At 40.1% G+C, this 18,697-nt stretch overlaps 1 protein-coding gene across 1 annotated transcript; it reads right to left on the reverse strand.

Moving 5' to 3' along the window:
* Window positions 1–3,301: 3,301 nt before the first annotated feature.
* On the reverse strand, window positions 3,302–4,471 carry LOC118533701 (olfactory receptor-like protein OLF4). Its single transcript, XM_036089115.2, has one exon. It carries the CDS (start codon window positions 4,469–4,471, stop codon window positions 3,506–3,508), a length of 966 nt encoding a protein of 321 aa, XP_035945008.2. The 3' UTR covers window positions 3,302–3,505.
* Window positions 4,472–18,697: the final 14,226 nt, after the last annotated feature.

Below are 18,697 nucleotides of genomic sequence, written 5' to 3' on the forward strand. Positions count from 1 at the left end.
AGCTGGTTGGCTGCCAGAGGAAGTGAGGACATGTGGAGCAGAGACCAGTTGTCCAAGTCAAGGCCACTCTGGATCAGCCACAGCTCGCTAGCCAAACCCCAATTATATTAGGATGCCCTGTGGAGATCAGCAGAGCTCACCTAGCTGACACACAGCTGACTTAAAGCTGTTGAAGAGTTGAAAGGATATTAGAACAACTCATCACCATGCAATTCTACTTGCTACTAAAGTCATTATACCAAGCCATTTGCTTTCAGGATGATTTGCTATGTAACAACATTCATGATCACTTTGTTATTCAAGTTTATTTTGGGTAACTTACAAAGTGACTTTAGGGCACCTGGGTGGCTCAGTCAGTTGAGTATCCCACTCTTTGATTCAGCTCAGGTCACGATCTCAGAGTCATTGGGTCAAGCCCCACCTTGGTCTCCCGGCTCAGCAGGGAGTTGGCTTGAGATTCTCTCTCTCCCTCACCCTCGGCCCCTCCCCCCATTCTTGCTCTCACTCTCTCCATCTCAAATAAATAAATAAATCTTAAATTAAAAAAAAATGACTCCAATGAGGATCCATTTCAGGTACCAACTAGTGTTTGGAAGGACATGCATTTTTGTGGAGATTAAAGTGTGACCCAGAGTCATGTAACTACTCAGGAATTCATGCTGTGTCTTGCAGAGACATCTTGATTTTAGCCCAATGAGACTCATTTTCAGCTTTGACCTCCAGAACTGGAAGAGTATAAATATGTTTCTTTTAACTCCTCAGTGTGGTAATTGATTGTAGCAGCAACAAGAAAGTGACAGACATTTTTCCAATAAAATTTTCTTTGAAGAAACTAATTTAAACCTCTCAGTTCATTCACTTAGCTTCCTCGGGTAAGCACATTTTGTGTTGAAACCCTACCTTCAGTAGTAGAAAAATCTAAAGTCAGTTTGGAGATATTCAGCCTGTTTTACTGGTACATGGAAGTTCTTGCATAAATGTCAATGTGGTTCTGTCTTTGAGAAGCAATGCATTGTTAAAATTAAGGCCAGCTGTTCTACTAAATGTTTTTGTCTAAATTTCTACATTCCTAGTATTTTATGCAAATGCAAATGTTTGTTCTTTTCACTTCTTAACCCTCAAGTTTCTCTAAAGCTTTCTTTCAACACAATAGATAGGTGATAATGGGTTATAATGAGGGTCATGAGCCTTGTACATGTACATCCATGCATGTGTGTTTTCTTTAAATAAAATGTATATGAATATGCATACATTTACATACACACAACATTTAGTCTTGAACATTCTTTGTCCCACAAAGTATTTCCTCACATTTCATCTTTCCTTACAACATTCTGTGAAGTTAGGTTTATGATTCCGCATTGCCTTCAGAAGAAAACATAGGCTGGAGGGATTACATCTTAAGAATTGCGTAATGAAGCAGAATTTATTGTTCATCTTCCTGAGTTATATGGAAATGGAACCATGCACTATGTACCCATGAGTTTTCAATGATTATTTTAATTCCTAAAGTTGTACACTTTAAATATGTACAGATTATTGAATGTAATAATGGTCCAATAAATTAATTAGAATTTAAAAATTCTAGTGGTGCATGACTCAGAGTCAGAAATGGAGCATAGTTAGCTGAGTCACACCTAACAGGGTGGGAGAGCTCTCCTCCAATCGTGGAAAAGCAAAGGTTCACATGTGGATATTAAAAGAGTGGAATTAAAGTAAACAATTCACATTTGATAAACTCATTTATTTTGTAACTAGAAGATGCCTACATATATGAAAGGAGTAAAATGACATAAATTGGATCAAGACAGCAGAACACTACAGCCACATACTTCATGGATGAGCCTTAGAAACGCAATGTAGAGATTCCCAACTTACTTCAGAATCATGAGGAACCCTGCAGAGATCAGAACAACTCCCTCCCCTACAATCCCTTTCCATAATAAAGGTATTATACTAAGCCATTTTTTAAAGGTTTTATTTATGTACTTGAGAGAGAGAGAGAGCAAGCTAGAGTGAGAGCTTGAGTGTGGGGGGGACGGACAGAAGGAGAGGGAGAAGCAGACTCCCCACTGAGTAGGGAGCCTAATAGGGGGCTCTATCCCAGGACCCCGGAATCATGACCTGAGCCAAAGGTAGATGCTTAACCAACTGAGTCACCCAGGCACACATACATTAAGCCATTTTATTTTAGGATGCTTTGTATGCAACAATAACTAACTGCTATAATAATCAAATCAGGCAGAACTGACAGCATTTGTAATAATCTGATTCTTTTTATTCTAGGCAATTATTTTGATAATTGAAGGTAGCCTTCATGACTACTCTGTTCTTGAAGTTTATTTCATGTAACTGTATAAAAAAATGACTCCTTAGAGGCCCCTTTGAGGTAAAATGGAAAGGTGGGAAGGACATGTATGTGTGCCCACAACTTGTGACTCTGAACCACATCCTGGACAGGACTCAAAGCTTGCTGGTGAGTCATCCTGTGATTATCAGGATCATATATAGTGGATGTTACTGATATGGTTAATTTGCTGCCCCTTTAGTAATTATGGCAAAATTTCGAAGGGTGAGAGATATTTCATTTAGAGAAATGGAAGGAATCATATTTGTATGTAGCACTGGAAATGTTCAACCAGAACCAGAAAATAATTTGATAAAACCCCAAACATGCCACCAGTCTTTCATTTTAATGAATACACCTTACAAGTGGACCCTGATATTCCATAATTCAATGACTAGATGAAGTGCCTGAGAAAGAAATATTTTGCATAGCAATAAATATATAATTTAGTATTTTGCCTCATCATTCTTAAAACCAGGTTTGATTCTAAGACCATATTATGTCAATCTATTTTTTCCATATTTGTCTTTCTGTGTAGATTCCACTTGGAGACATGTAATTTATTATCATATTTTTTGCCAGTGACTATGGCAGGCATGGTGTGTTAACAGGACAGGATCCTAATGTGTAGAAAAATTCCCGTGATCAGCTATAGCGACCAGTACGCCAATGTCTGCATTCTCTGGAAGAGCGGTTAAGGTAGCGATATGCAAAGGAATGATGTTCACAAAAGGGAAGTACAGTGGTCTCAGATTTTTCTCTGTTATAAACTTACATAAATAGCTGTGGTGACCAAGAGTAGACTTTTCCACAGGAGTAGTATTCAGTCAAACAGAAGAAAAAATACTCACTATGATCTATTTTATTTGCTAAGAAATTATTCTTAACAGCTTAATGTAATCCTTTGAATAAGTAAGAATGTCCAAATATTTCACATCCAAAGTTAGGAATGACATTGAGACTAGGAAAATGACAAAGGGAAAATCTTTTGGATATCAGAGATATCACAAATCTTAAGAAAATGAGTTACATATATTGTACGAGACATTGAAATCAAAAACAGAGAAATTCTAGGAAATAAACTAAGGAAGCAAGTTCTACTTCCACAATATACATCAAATAATCACAACTTCTGACTCTAAGTCATTTGCTCTGCAATCATGGGCACTTCAGGCCTCGGACAATTGGCCCTTTTAGAACTGCCATCCCAGAGAATCTCATCAGAGCCCTCTTTATGTCTTTGTTCCTCAGGCTGTAGATGAAGGGGTTCAGCATGGGTGTGACCACCGTGTACATCACCGAGGCTACTGCACTTGAGTGGGAGCTCTGGGGAGCAGCAGAGCTAAGGTACACTCCTAGGCTGGTACAATAAAATAAGGAGACAACCGAGAGGTGAGATGCACAGGTGGAAAATGCTTTATACTTGCCCTGAGATGATGAGATCCCAAGTATGGAAGAAACTATCTTAGAGTAAGAGTAAAGGATCCCAGTGAGGGGAGCACCCCCCAGCAGCACAGCTGCAAAATACATCACCGTGGTATTAAGAACAGTATCAGAACAGGCAAGTTGTATCATCTGATTGAGTTCACAGAAAAAGTGGGGGATTTTCACCTCTGTACAGAAGGACAGCCACAACACCATTAAGGTTTGTAACAAAGAATTCAGGATGCTCATGATCCAGGACACCAGAACCAGCAGTCCACAGAGCTGGGGGTTCATGATGACCATGTAGTGCAGGGGGTGACAGATGGCCACAAAGCGGTCATAAGCCATCACAGTCAGGAGGAACATGTCTACTCCTGCAAAGAGTATGAAAAAATACATCTGGCTGAGGCAGCCTGCATAGTTAATGACCTTACTGTGAGTCTGGATGTTCCACAGCATCTTGGGGACGGTGGTGGAGGTAAAACAGATGTCTACAAAGGATAGGTTGGAGACGAAGAAGTACATGGGGGTGTGGAGGTGAGAGTCAGAGCTGACGGTCACAATGATGAGAAGGTTTCCAAACACAGTGATCAGGTACATGGAGAGGAAAAGCCCAAATATGAGGGGCTGCAGTTCTGGTTCCTCTGATAATCCCAGAAGAAGAAACTTTGAAATTCCTGTATTGTTTCCTGGGTCCATTGTTGGAGATGACTACCAGCACAGGGGAAAATAACATGATTAATTTTCACACAAATGGGCATTGCTCACATTGTGGAAATGCTAAAGTTTACATTTTCCATTCAAGAAACTAATTTCAATATTTTGTGAATGGATTTGGGCCCCTTGAGGGTATCCCCAGTTCCTCTCTGATTAGGAATTTCCTTCCCAACATCAGATGTTCCCCAACAGGTCAGGTATTATAAAGTTTAAATAAGAAATCATTTCACGCATTTAACGAATATATAGAGTGTCGACCACATTTCAGAAATTCCTAGTCATAAAGTAGAGGGTGCTGAAAAGCAATAGTCCCTACAATTCAATGATGGTGATGGAAAAGAAGCAGATATAAAGATTAAATAATGGACAGATGCTATGAAAAAAAAAAAAACAGAAGCAGGTTAAAGGAGAGAGTGAATGGGGTGTTACGTTGGGTGTTCAGTCAAGACTGGATAAGAAGATGACATTTGAACAGAGACCTCATGGAAGAGAGGGTGGATGGTGGGAGGTCTTCCTGGCAGATGGAACAGCCAGTGCAAAGGCACTGAGGAAGTGCTTCTGTCAGAAAAATCAAGGCTCAGAAGGAAGCCAGTGTGTTGAGGGCAATGGACAAGAGGGAGTGATGAGAGGTGGTGGCAGTGAATTTCCTAGAACCATGTGGCCTCATAACTGCTTAAGTTCAAGACACAGGGAGTTCTTCATCCATACTATGTACCTCTTGCACTTTATGATCTGGTTGCAATACGGTCTGGTCCATTGAACATCCCTCCTCAGTATCATCTGTTGATTGAGTTTGGCCTGTGTATTGTAAGTGTCACCTTGTAAAAGAGGAGCCCATGTATCCCTGCTCGGAGGACTGCTCTCACTCATCAAGATGCCCACACGCATGTGCACACACACACACACACAGTGTCACATACACACAACACAGCACACCACGTCCTCCTGGTATGTGTTACTCTATGTCCTTCTCACCCCCTAACCCACCCCAACACACTATTTAGGATATGAATGCATACACATCATATTACTTTTCCCATAAGGAATGTAGAAATATTACCCAGAAATTCCTATTCATAGCTTCCCAGGGATAAATCATCTTGGGGCTCCATTTTGGAATGGCCACTTTCTGACCTGTGTGTAAGGAAACAAATAATTGTGCTCAATAGAGAGAGAGAGAGATGGAGGGAGGGAGAAATGAGATGGACATAAAGAGTAAAATGACCTAATCAGCTCATTTGTCCTGAGAGACTGTGAGGAAGGAAAGCTTCCTTGGTGCTGGTGGCATCCAATCCTGGTTTTACCCCATTTATACCCACCAAAAATAATAAAAGAGCAAAAATAAATTGCCCAAAGACAAAGGTAGTGACTTATTTATTGTGTAAAACACCTTACAGATTGAACACCACAAGAGAAAAATGAGTAAAGAGAATACACCAACACTTCACAAAATTAGGTATTTTTATTAACAGATAGCAGATAGCAGGGGAACTGTTTTTTCTGTGCCTATTGCATATTTATTTGACCCACTGATTTTTGTTTGGTTCATAGAGGATAAGGTGAGCCCCTTTATCACTTTTCTTATGTGACATCTTTTTGTGATTATTTGTCATCTTATCCTTTGGGTTTTAGTCACTTTCTTGACAAGTCCCAGGAGAACATCTACCTCTATTGGTTCTGTTCTTTTCCAATATGCGAAGACCTCCCCAGACTCTGTAAGATCTTACATACCCCGTGGCAATCTATCCTCTTACTCTGAATATTCTTCATGTGACTTATCTGAGGACATTATCTCGTACCACATTTATCTCACTGCGCTCTTGTCTGTCATTCTGATGTAAGCACCAAAGGAGCAAGAACTTCATCTGTACTGTTCATCTTTTTCTTTACGGGTGTGGATGTATATGCACTTGTATTGAAATAAGTTCAAGAAAATGAGACATTATGAAATACAGAGAATGACAGAGGAGATAAAACCAGGTTAAAGAGAGCAGGTTCAGTACAACAGTATTCCACAACACTGAAGTGAGTTTTGAGAACTAACTGAAACAGGATCTACAGGAGCAGTAAATCCACAAAAGCAACATGGATGAATAATAAAATTTCCCATGACCCTGAAATAGAAGGGTATAACATATAAAGTTATTAGAATATTCTGGCACATAGAAGATGCTCTTTTAGTATGTGTTGAATGAATCAGAAATTTGGTCTCATTATATGTTGATATTTAATACATGACAAAGATGCATTTCAATTTAGTTGGAAAAGATTGGATTGTTGAATGGAAGTTGGCACAAATAGCTTTCTATGTGCAATGAAGTGCAGTGGATCCTTATCTCACACATCTCACAAAAAATCAGGGGAAAACCTTCAGTTTAGGAGTAACCATTCCACTTTAGTTGCACATCTAGAAACCTCCATATAAAATCCACAGCTGGGCAAACCATCATAATTAAGGCAAAAAACTCAGAAGTAAGAAGATAGAAATACTTAACCAAATAAAATTTAAAACTATTTTATGGTGAACAATATCTAACTAAAAGTCAAGAGAGAAACTGATTTACAACAATTATTTGAAATGCTGATAATTATAGATAAATAGGCATATAATATGTGGACATATAATGATAATAAGCAAATATCCATGGTGATCAAATACATGAACGTTTGCTGGAGCTCATTAATAGTTTAAAAACTCAACAAGAAATCTCACACCCATCACCTGGAGAAAATACTCAAGGAGCTGTCACATTGATTGGGGTTGAAATTTTTGAACACAAAGCATAGAGGTACTTTGTAATTTTGCTATCAGAATTGTGAAGTGTTACAGTGTCTTGTGGAGGCTCTGAAGACAGTTACAAATATTTAAAAAAAAGATGTTCTTTGGGGTGCCCGGCTGGCTTAGTTGGTAGAGCATGGGACTCTCGAGCTTGGGGCTCTATGTTCAAGCCCCATGTTGGATGTAGAGATTACTTAAAAAATAAGGTATTAAAAAAAATAGAAATATTCCTCAACTCGGGATTTCTCAGTCTCTGCATAAGGACATTTGTGGTCAGATCCTTCACTGGTTCTTTGGTTGTGAAACATAGTTTTAACTATTTAAAAATATTTTGTAGCATTGATATATTGTAATTTAATGAGAAAAAAATAAGAAAGATCATCAGAAGTGTAAATGGCTCAGCCACACCATGAAATGTCATGCAGGCGATGAAATAATGACAGCATTACACGAGTTGAGTAGAAGGACATGTAGAAGGTACTCCTGAGTCAGAAGGACTGAGGAAGAAAAGCTAGAAAGAAAGGTTGTACCAGAACATACAGGATACTTAGAATATGCATAGGTGTCTTTCTATGCATATGAGCTGAAAGGGTGTGAATGTGTATGTCTGCAGAGCACATTATAGTTTTAAAAAACAAAGACATTTGAAAGAAAGAACAGTGGAAATGCACTTAGGTTAAGCAGAATGGCTCAAAACAACTGTCTGAAACCAAATGGAAGGAAGTCCCAAAACCAACTTCTGTACAAAGAGGTTTAAAAGAGTAATAATTAAATGAAATTGACAATGGTACAAATCTAAATTAAAGTGCCATGGATTTGGGAATAAAAGAATATGAAAAAGTCTTTTAAGGTGGAGAGAAAGCAGTATCTAAAGTTTTAGTATCGTGTAACATAAAGATATATTGGACAAGATTGCTTATGGAAGGAAAGTGATTTTTCTTCAAACATAAAGAATCCCTTTCAAGTGATGGCATTTCTATTTTAGAAAAAGATCCAATAATAAAAGGCCAAAAGGAGCAATAAGGAATACAGAATTGAATACTAGTTGAAAATATGTATAGAGGGTGATTTGTGAGCAATAAGTATGAAGAAGGTCATTCACTTCCATTTTGAATGTAAGTATTCACCAGTGAAATATATTAAGGTGACAGATTAATTCTTTCAGAAAAAAGAGAAAAGAAAGAAAGAAAGAAAGAAAGAAAGAAAGAAAGAAAGAAAGAAAGAAAGAAAGAAAGAAAAAGAAAAAAGAAAGGAAGGAAGGAAGGGAGCCTAGAAAAAGCAGTGAGGAAATATATTATGACTAACTCACAGACTTTACCACACAGAATTTATACACTCTCACACATTCTACACAAATACATCTATACATACATAAAAAAGCAAAATGGCAAGTAGCTAAATTGGTGAAATAAACAGCAATTCTTTCCTGAAAGATCACAAACAAACAAACAAACAAACAAAAAAAACCCAGGAATAAAACCACTCTGATCCCACTATGCAAACACCAAGGACTCCCACAGACAATTTTCAACAGAGAAAGTGGGTGGCTAGCTAAGCCAGGACATATTCAGGCTCACAGGTAATGAGGTAATTCTCAAGGAAGCTCATTAGCAGACCCTTTTTCACATAATCCGTGTAAAAAATTTCACTTGAATACTCAAGAGAGAGGAAGTACTTTGATTGTATGTTTCATATACTGCTCTTGCACAGATGTACCTGGGAGAATTCTTTCATCTGGATTTTTCTCTTCAGTATGGAAATACAGTCTAATAAGTCCCATCTTAAAAGAAAAAAGACATGTCCTCACTTCACTGTATATCCCTCCACAGCTAATACTTGACTTTTCTACTCTGGTTAATTGCAAAGATCCCTGGTCTCATGTCCTACTTTTATGCATCCTGTTCCCTGTCTGATTGGGTTTCCATTATTATGATTTAGTTGTTAACACTGAACCTTGTAATTATGAATACAATATCCATTTCTATATTTAGCATCATAAATACATAAATGAATCAATCAATGAATTTCTTAATCAATCCAGCAAACAGCCACAGCAAACTCTCAGCTCTGGGCTAGGCCAGATTGGCCCTCAGGTGACCTCAGCTAAATGATCTTGACTTTCATTCTCTTGACCTTCTCCTGCAGCCCCTACTGGGCAGTAAAACTCATCTAGATGGGGTCTCACAGAGGAAGGTCTCTATGTGGAAATCAAATACCTGTCTGGTTGGTAGATGATGGAGGATGAAGATCTGTCCCCCGACAAGAGAGCAGGAAGTGGTCAAACTCCAGTACCCCATCCAGACTTAGGACTGCACAAGAAACGACCAGGTCTTGTTCATCCCAAGGTTGCCCACACTGCAGGACTGCAGCCAAGGAGGTATTTACAGCTGCTTTGGTCTGCTCATTATGCACATCTCCCTCTTGTTCCTCCCAGCTTTAGGCACATGATTTCCCTGTGGGACACTAGTGTGGACAGGAAAGACATTTTTCCTACTGAATTTCTGTTCCTAAGAGACTGGGTGATAGGCCAGGTGAAGTCAGTTTTTCGTACTCTTTTTCTATGACCTCTGCCTTTCAGAGATCTAAACTCCCAGCACCATATCCCACTCCTGAGTAACGTTTTCTCCTGTTTAAGGAGGAATCGGTCCTGACTAGGTCCCTTGGGTCCTTCAAAGCTTTGGCTTGTGGTGGAGACACAATCCCTGATATCTCTAGAATGTTACTTTTCCCTTTTTCAACAAAGATGATGTTTGTTCCTTTAATAGAAAACCCTGGGCCCTACACTCCTTGGCTTCATGACAATTTTGCCAAAACAATTAGGAATTTCACACTTCTATCACAAGTTCAGGCTATGACTTAAAATGTCACTACAAAATATTTGCTAATTATAAGATATATATTGAGATATTTTATGCACTATAATCTGAGTTTAGCACCTTATAGGAATTGCCTGATTTAATTTTTATAGAAGTCCATTCTGTGAGGAAACACTATTTTGAGCCTCTTTCCCTATGGAGAAATGGGGTTTGAAGAATTTAGTGATCTTCTCAAAGTTATCATTGCAGAAAGGGATGGGTGTTGACTGCATTCTCTCAGGATGCTCCCAGTTTTCAAACTCTGTGCCAGTGGTCCCAACCATACATGGTACTTTTCCCCTGGGCATATGTGGCAACGTCTGAGGGATGCTGCTAAACACTTCCAATGAGCAGGACAGCTCCCCCCAAAAATAACGACCCTGCCTCAAAGGTCAAATTGAGAATGTGAGAAACGTACTCTAGACCAGCACTTCTCCAACTTCAAAGTGCCTGTAAATCACTTAGGATTCTAGCTTACTTGCAGATTCTGCTTTATCAGGTGCTGGTGGGCCCAGGAGTTCAGCATTTCTAACAAGCCCTGGAGTGATGCTGATGCTGCAGCTTGTGGTCTGTGGACCACTCTTTGAGTAGCAAGGCTGTCGTCCTGTGATAGAGTAAGGTGCAGGTGTCGTAGGTGTTCTTCACAAAAAAAAAAAACCAAAAAACATTTTTGCAAAAAATTTTGAATGACTAGTAGTATATCCAGTCATTCTAGGGGCTGTGATAAATTCTGTGTTTGTTTCTTTTATATAAGGACCCTTGTGTGGTACACAAAAAAAATACTTTTGGAAAAGACTTTCTAGTAGGCAGAAAAAGAGCCTCTTTAACTTGTCTACATTCTAGTACCTAGAAACTTCGAATATGTTATTCTTTATAGGAAGAGGGAGGTTAAGGTAGCAAATGGAACAAGGCCGCTAAGCAGCTGACCTTAAATTAAGATTGGCCAAGATTATGCAGGTGGAACTAAGGTAATCACCATGGTCCTCTGAATGTGGGAAAGGCAGGCAGAAGAGTTGGATCCGAGAGATACGTGAAGATGCCACGTCACTGATTTTGAAGATGGAGAAAGGGCAATGAGCCAAATAATGCTTGTTGTCACTAGAAACTTCAATTGGAAAAAAAAAAAAGTCTCTCCTGCAGCATCCAGAAGGAACCAGGTGCTGCAGATAACTTGATTTTAACCTACTGAGACTTACTTCAGGCTTCTGACCTCCAAAGGAGTAAGAGCCTAAATTTCTTTGAAGCCTCTAGTGTGGTAATTTGTTAAAGCAGAAATAGGAATGTAAAATAGACATCGATCCAATAAAATTGTTTTGGAGTAAAGGAAATTTTGGTTTCTCAATTAATTCATTTCTTTACTCTTGGGTAAGGGTGTTTTGGATTGAAATCCAACCTTAGCTGGAAGAAAAAAAAGAATAAAGTCATTTTGAAGCTTCTGTTCCATTGCTGAAATGGAATGGAAAAAGTGTGATTTACTTACTTTATGTATTTATTTAAAAAAGTGGTGGAAATTTTAAACTGGTAGCCAAGGGATTACTGTGAATTTGCTGGCAGGAAAGTAAGTGTTACAAGGTTGAAGGCAGAACATGAAGGCAGCTGTGTTCCAAATACTGATATTCTTTAAGTCAGGGTTTCTCTGTCTCCTCAACATGGACATTCTGGTCACAGCCTGCCCTGGGGTGGGGTGTGTCCTGTGCATTGTAGGGTGTTTAGAGCATCTCTGGCCTCCACGCACCCCTCTCCAGTGTTACAGGCAAAGCTGGCTCCAGGCAGTGATCAGTGACCCCCCCAGGGGACCAAATCACATCCAGTTAGAACCACACATTGAGTGTAACAATCTCAAACTATTTTTTCCAGCATTGTTATAATAGCAATTTAATGATAAAGAATATGAAAGACCATTGAAAATGTGAGTAGCAGTTACTCTGTGATATTGATATTAGCACTAATAATACATTAATTACTTAATCAAGCAAACAAACACAAGGATCTCCTGCTCTGGGCTAAGTTGAATTGGCTCTCACATGGTGATGGGTCAGTGTTCTTGGCTTCCAGTCTCTCTGACCGTGTCATCCATGGTCCACTGGGGTGTTGGACTCACCTGGCTGGGGTGTCTGGCAGGAAGACGTCCTTGTAGATGTTTGAATTCCTCCCTGGACAGCAAATGATAGGGACTAAAGCTCTGTCCTCAGCTTCCTGAGACAGCAGGAAGGAGTGAAGCATTGGCCTCCAGCCAGAATTAGGACTCAGAACAAACAGACAAGAAACATGGCCCTTCCCATCCAAGGTTGTACAGAGTGATGGACTGGAAATGAGGAGGTATTTACAGCTCCCTGCGTCTGCTCCTTAGGCACATTTGGCTCTTGTGACTCCAGCCTCTAAGCACATGATTCCCAAGTGGAAAAGTCCTTTGGACAGAAAGGATGTTTTCCTAATGAATCTGTTCCCAAAAGACTAGGTTAGAGATTAAGTGAATCCAGTTCTTTTGTTTTACTCCTTTTCCTTGACCTTGCCCCCTTCCTGATGTATAAATCTCCTAGCACTTTATCTAAGCTTTGAGTTATAATTTTCTCCAAGTCTACAATGGACCGAGGCACAAACTTGGGTTAGGTGTCTTTATCTTCAAAGCATTGACATGTGGTGGGGACCCAGCCCTGCTGTCTCCAGACAGGGTCTATTATTCTATTCAATAAGGTGGACAAGTGGGTTCTTCTGATAATAAACCTTGGCCACTACAGACATTGGCTTCAAGACACGTTTGCCATTACAATTAGGAATTTCTTACTTTTTTTTTTTAGATTTTTTATTTTATGTATTTATTTGTCAGAGAGAGAGAGAGAGAACAAGCACAAGCAGGGGGAGCATCAGGCAGAGGAAGAGGGAGAAGCAGGCTCCCCACTGAGCAGGGAGCCTGATGTGGGACTCGATCCCAGGACCCTGGGATCATGACCTGAGCCGAAGGCAGACACTTAACTGACTGAGCCACCCAGGCATCCCAGGAATTTTTTACTTAATCACAAGTTAAAAGCTGTCCCTTGTTATAAAAAATGTTAATTATAATAGATGTATTTAGATCTTTTTATGTACTATAATGTGAGCTTATCATATCATAGGGATTTTTGATTTAATATTTATAAACATCTTATCCCTGAGGAAGTACATTTATGAACTCCAATCTATATTGTAGAAATGGTCCTTGGTGGTGTGTTGTGATCTGTCCACATTTAATATCCAAGTATGTGTTTGTCCTTGAGTGTCATGCTGTCAGGACGCTTCTAGTTCTCAAGCTCTGGGGCAGTGGTTCTCAACCAGAAATGAATTTTCCCTGGTGAATGTTTGGTAATGTCTGAAGGGAAGCTGCTAAACGCTTATAAAACAAAGGAAAGCATCCCTACAATATTATTATCCTGGCCCAAATGTCAACCACAGAAGGTTGAAATCTCTCTAGACCAGCATCTCTCCAACTCAATGTGCATTTGAAACAACCCGGATCCCAGGACAAATAGAGGATCTGATCACAGGTCCTGGGTGGCCCAGAGACTCTGCATTTCTGGCGAGCTCCCGGGTGATGCTGATGTGCGGGTCCTGGTCTGTGTTCCTGTGTAAGAGATAGGTGTAGGGGTGTTGTTGCAGGGTTGCAGGGTTCTTGTCTCACGGAGTCGAAGAATGAATCTCGCGGACACAAAAGGTTGAAGTGAAGTGAAAATTTATTAAGTGAAGGTGAGAACACAAAGGAAAGGAAAAAAACAGCTCTCGAGTGAGAGGGGTTCTGAATGGGTTGCCACGAAGGGCGTTTATGGTCTGTCTTTTATAGGAAAGTGACCAGGGAACATGGTAAGCATCTCATCGATAGCATTTAGGACAAACAAAGTGGATTTATAACTATCATGTCAATATATCATTTATATTTAGGACAAACAAGCTGCATTCCTTATGTTCCCTTTCTTTGGGTAATATCTCATCTATAACAGCTCTCCCCATCTGGGATTTCTGTGAGCCTGGTCACATAGTCCCTGGTGTGAGCCTAGTCGCATAACCCCCTACATCTCTGTCCCTACATAGCCCCATCTGTCCCTTACTCAGTTTTAAGTCTTCTGTACCAAATACATGTAATCTTGAAGGAATAGTATACGATGGGGGATCGTCAAGCCCAACAGTCAAGAGAGAGTTCTTGAAAGTTTCACAGTGCAAAAATGTGATTTTCATTACAGCATGGGGACAGGACCTGTGGACAGAAGAGAAGCACTGGGATTGTGAGGAGTGACTGATTCTATACTTTTTAGTTAGTGGGGGTTAGGAATAGCATAAGTCTCTAAGGATTTGGAAGCAAGGCTTTCAGGACCTTGAGGGGCTAGCATGCTGTTAAGTTGACATTAGTCTTTAATAAAACAAAACATTAGGCATTAAGGCATCCATGAGTTCCTTGAATGTCAAGTTCTGCATGTTTAGGGTATCTATCAGTCGGCTGCAAGCCATAAAGAGATTTAATTTAAGCTACACTTCTCTTGCCTTTGTTTCCCTCATCCGTGTATTCATTCATTCATAAGGCTGTGTAAATTCCGCGTTTATTGCTTTTACGGGTGACACAAAATAATACACTTCTGAAAAAGACGTAGTAGGTAGAATAAGGCCCTCCCGAATATGTCACAACCTAATCCCCAGTACCTTCAATGTGTTATTTGTTGTAGCAAAGAAGGCATAAGACGGTAGATTGAACAGGGTTGCTAATCAGCTACCATTAAGATAAAGAGATTAGCTATGATTGTCCAGATGGGGCTAAGGTAATCACAACAGTCCTCCAAATGTTGACAAGGGAGACAAAGAGTTAGTGTCAGAAAGACTTTGAAAATGCTGCCCTGCTGGTTCTGAAGGTGGAGGAAGACCCATGAGCCCAGGAATGCAGGTGGCCAGCAAGAGAGACTAGAATTGGAAAAGAAACAGATTTTCCCTTGAGCCTCTAGAAGGAACTCAACCCTGCAGACATGTTGCTATTGGTCCGATGAGACTCCTTCCAAGCTTCTGACCCCAGAACTGCAAGAGCAAGTATGTGTTTGTTTTAAGCAACTAGTGTGGGGATATTTTACAGCAGTGGGAGGAATGTCATATGGACAGAGTCATAAAATTATTTGAGGGAACTGAGTTTAAGTCTTCTAATTCATTCATCAGCTTCCTTTGGATAAGGGCAATTTGCATTTAAAGAACCCACATTAAGGAGTGCCTTGGTGGCTCAATAGTTTAAGCATCTGTCTTCAGCTGAGGTCATGATCTCTGTGTGTCCTGGAATGAAGCCCGCATGGGGCCACCTGCTGCTGGGGGAGTCTGCTTTTCCCTCTCCCTCTGCCCCTCCCTCCTGCTCATGCTCTCTCTCTCAAATAAATAAATGAAAATTAAAATAAAGAAAGAAAGAAAGAACCCACATTAAGTAGAAAAAATTTAACTCGATTTGGAGATATTCTCCTCCATCAGCTGGTACAGTGAATTCCTCCAGGCATAAATGTGCCTGTGGTCTGACTCTGAGGCCTTTGAGGCAGTGATATAGGAAAGGAACTCATGGTCAAAATTAAGGTAATCCATTGTAATTTACAATTTTGTGTCTATATTTCTGCATCCTTTTATTTCATGTTGATTCAATCATTCATTCTTTTCAGTGTTATCCTCTCCAACTCTCCCTCAAGTTTCCTTTCATCAAAAAAGATGAAATCAGAGATCATCTGTGTGTGTACACACGTGGGGAGTGGGCTTATTTGAAAGAAAAATGTATACACACACACACAAGATACAACCACTAAACTAGAATATTTCCTTTGGAGTAAAAAATTAATTTCCACGTATTTCATTCTTTTCTTACAGCATTCATATGAACTTACGTTCAGTATTCCACACGGCCTTCAGAAATAAGGAAAGAGCCTCAGGGAGCTGAAATTTTGTAACAATTAGTTAACACAGCAATTAAAGCTGATGTAACAGTCTTAAATCATACACAAATGGAAACTTGCACCATGTGCTCTTCATTTTCATGATGCTCCTTTAATTCAACAAAATGTATTCTTTCAATGTGGAGTTTATTATATGTCATTATAATTTGACAATTGAATTAAGTGGGAAAATGTCTATGGTGTGAGGCCAAGGGTAGGATCTAGCGCACAGTAGCTGACTCTCCACTGAAGGTTTGCAAGATAGCTCTTCTAAAAGGGAAGGAAAGCACGTGTTAATTATGGAAGCAGGAACAGTGCGATGAAATTTAAAGAATTCACATAAGTTCATTTAATTTCTAAATAGGAGAATACCTTACATATAGAAATGTAGTAACAAGACCATGAATTGGCTGAGACAGAAGAACACTACAACCACACACAGCATCATGGATGAGCCTTAGAAACACAACAGAGATTCACAACTGGCTCCAGACCCATGAGGAGCCCAGCAGAGTTCAGAAATGCTTCCCAGAATATAATGTCATTTGATCATAAAGGGATTACCGATGAGAAGAATAGAGGCAAGAGAAATGCAGCTAGAAGTCAATCTCCTTAAAACCTGCAGCCCCTGATAAATCCTTGAGACATGCAGAGGATGACATTCCTCCAGGAACTCATGGCTGCGTTAATGTTGATGTTTTATTAGAGGCGAAAAAAGAAGCTTATCTTGACAATAATCAGAACTCCAAGAACCTGTAAACCTCACGTTCAGCATACAGAAATTCCTTAGAAACTTACATTATCTCTACCCCCTCCCGCCACAAATTTAAAAGTACAGAATCAGCTACTCCTCACAATTCCAGGGTAGCTCTTTCTGACCCCAAGTCCTGTCCCCGTGCTATTATCAAAGTACCTTTTGTACCAAAAAAATCTCAAAAATTCTTTCTTTCTTTCTTTTTTTTTTTAGATTTTATTTATTATTTTTTTGGTGGAGAGAGACACAGCGAGAGAGGGAACACAAGCAGGGGGTGTGGGAGAGGGAGAAGCAGGCTTCCTGCTGAGCAGGGAGCCTGATGGGGGGCTCGATCCCAGGACTCTGGGATCATAGCCTGAGCTGAAGGCAGATGCTTAACGACTGAGCCACCCAGGCGTCCCGCAACAATTCTTTCTTGATCGTTGTGTTCGGCCACCCTGCATCAGTATGATATCCCATTTGACAAGGACAGCCTGTTACACAGCAAGAGCTGACTGACACAATAATCCGAGTGAACAGACATGAGGCAATTAGAACATGTGCTGTTTTTTGTTTGTGGAATATGATGTGACAAATGAGGAGAGCAGTCATGATCTTTCTGTTATTCAAGTTTATTTCTGATGACTTTATGAATAAGTAACTATATGTGGGCTTCATTCCAGATCACTGGAAGAGTCTGAAGGACATGCATGTTTGTGCAGAAGAACTGGTGACCCTGAACCACACGACTGGCAGGACATCCGCTTATCTGTGAAGCGTCCTCTGATCCTGCAGGGGGAAGACATTTCTGAAAGGTGGGAGGTACGAAATGGGTGATGCTGGTATTGTTCATTCGCCATCCCTTAGAATCTGTGACAAATATTAGGGCAGGGAGTTATTTTGTGTAACAATAGAGAGAGTCATATTAGCAGGTGGGTTTGGAAGATATCAAGTAAAAACAGGAAGATAATTCGGTGATAAAATATATAAGATACGAACCAACCCTTCACCTCAATGAATAAACCCCCTCAGTTGTGGACACTGAACTTCTATGCTTCAGTAAATATATGCACAGCATGAACTGTGATATAAATAAAGGAAAACAGAAAAAAAAAAAGAAATATTTTGTGTAGTAACAAAATGGATGTTTTGAAATTTTGCATCATCATATTTATGATTATCCTGACACTAAGAATATACCTGGTCAATCTATTTGTTCAAATTTGTCTTTCCATGTAGACTGCACTGGGAGGTATATGTTTGCTAATCAGTGTTTGCCAATGGCTATGGTAGGCTTCCTGGACAGGGAGCTGAATCACAGAATAAAAGCAGTTCAGAAACACAGGAGCATGTTTCCAGAGTAACTGCCTGACATTAAGCATTTTGATTGTAATGTAATTACCGGACATTAAGCTTTTGATCTCTGAGGCATGCATTTCTAAGGCAGTCAGGTTGAGTAAACACACTATCAGGGACACAAGTACCAGATAAGCACTCAGGCTGCCCCAGCCATGAAGTACCTCTTCAAAAAGCCCTGGGTAACCTCCATACTGACACAGGAATGACCCTGATTTTCCCATTGAGCACCCAAATTCTAATCACATAAAAAATCTCCAGTAAAGTGTGAACCCACAAAGCCCTAACCACTCTGGCCATGGGCCCTAATAAAGGCAGATCCCTCAGTGGAGCTCTGTCTCCCTATCAATGCCTCTCTCCCCCTCTGACACCTCCCTGAATGGCCTTTGGGATCCCAGGTGCTCTCCAGGACCTGTGAGGATAAACCTGGTTTTGTTAAGAGTTCCCTGATGGGCATTGCTGAGGTGTGTCTTGCAATCACAGTAAGAACCCAAGGGCTGGTGCAGCCACTGCAGAGGCTCGGGTCCGGGAGGCATCTGTGGGAATGTCCACAAGCACAGGGGTGCAGGG

Source organism: Halichoerus grypus, chromosome 1, assembly GCF_964656455.1.
Source record: "Halichoerus grypus chromosome 1, mHalGry1.hap1.1, whole genome shotgun sequence".
Lineage (NCBI taxonomy): Eukaryota > Metazoa > Chordata > Mammalia > Carnivora > Phocidae > Halichoerus > Halichoerus grypus.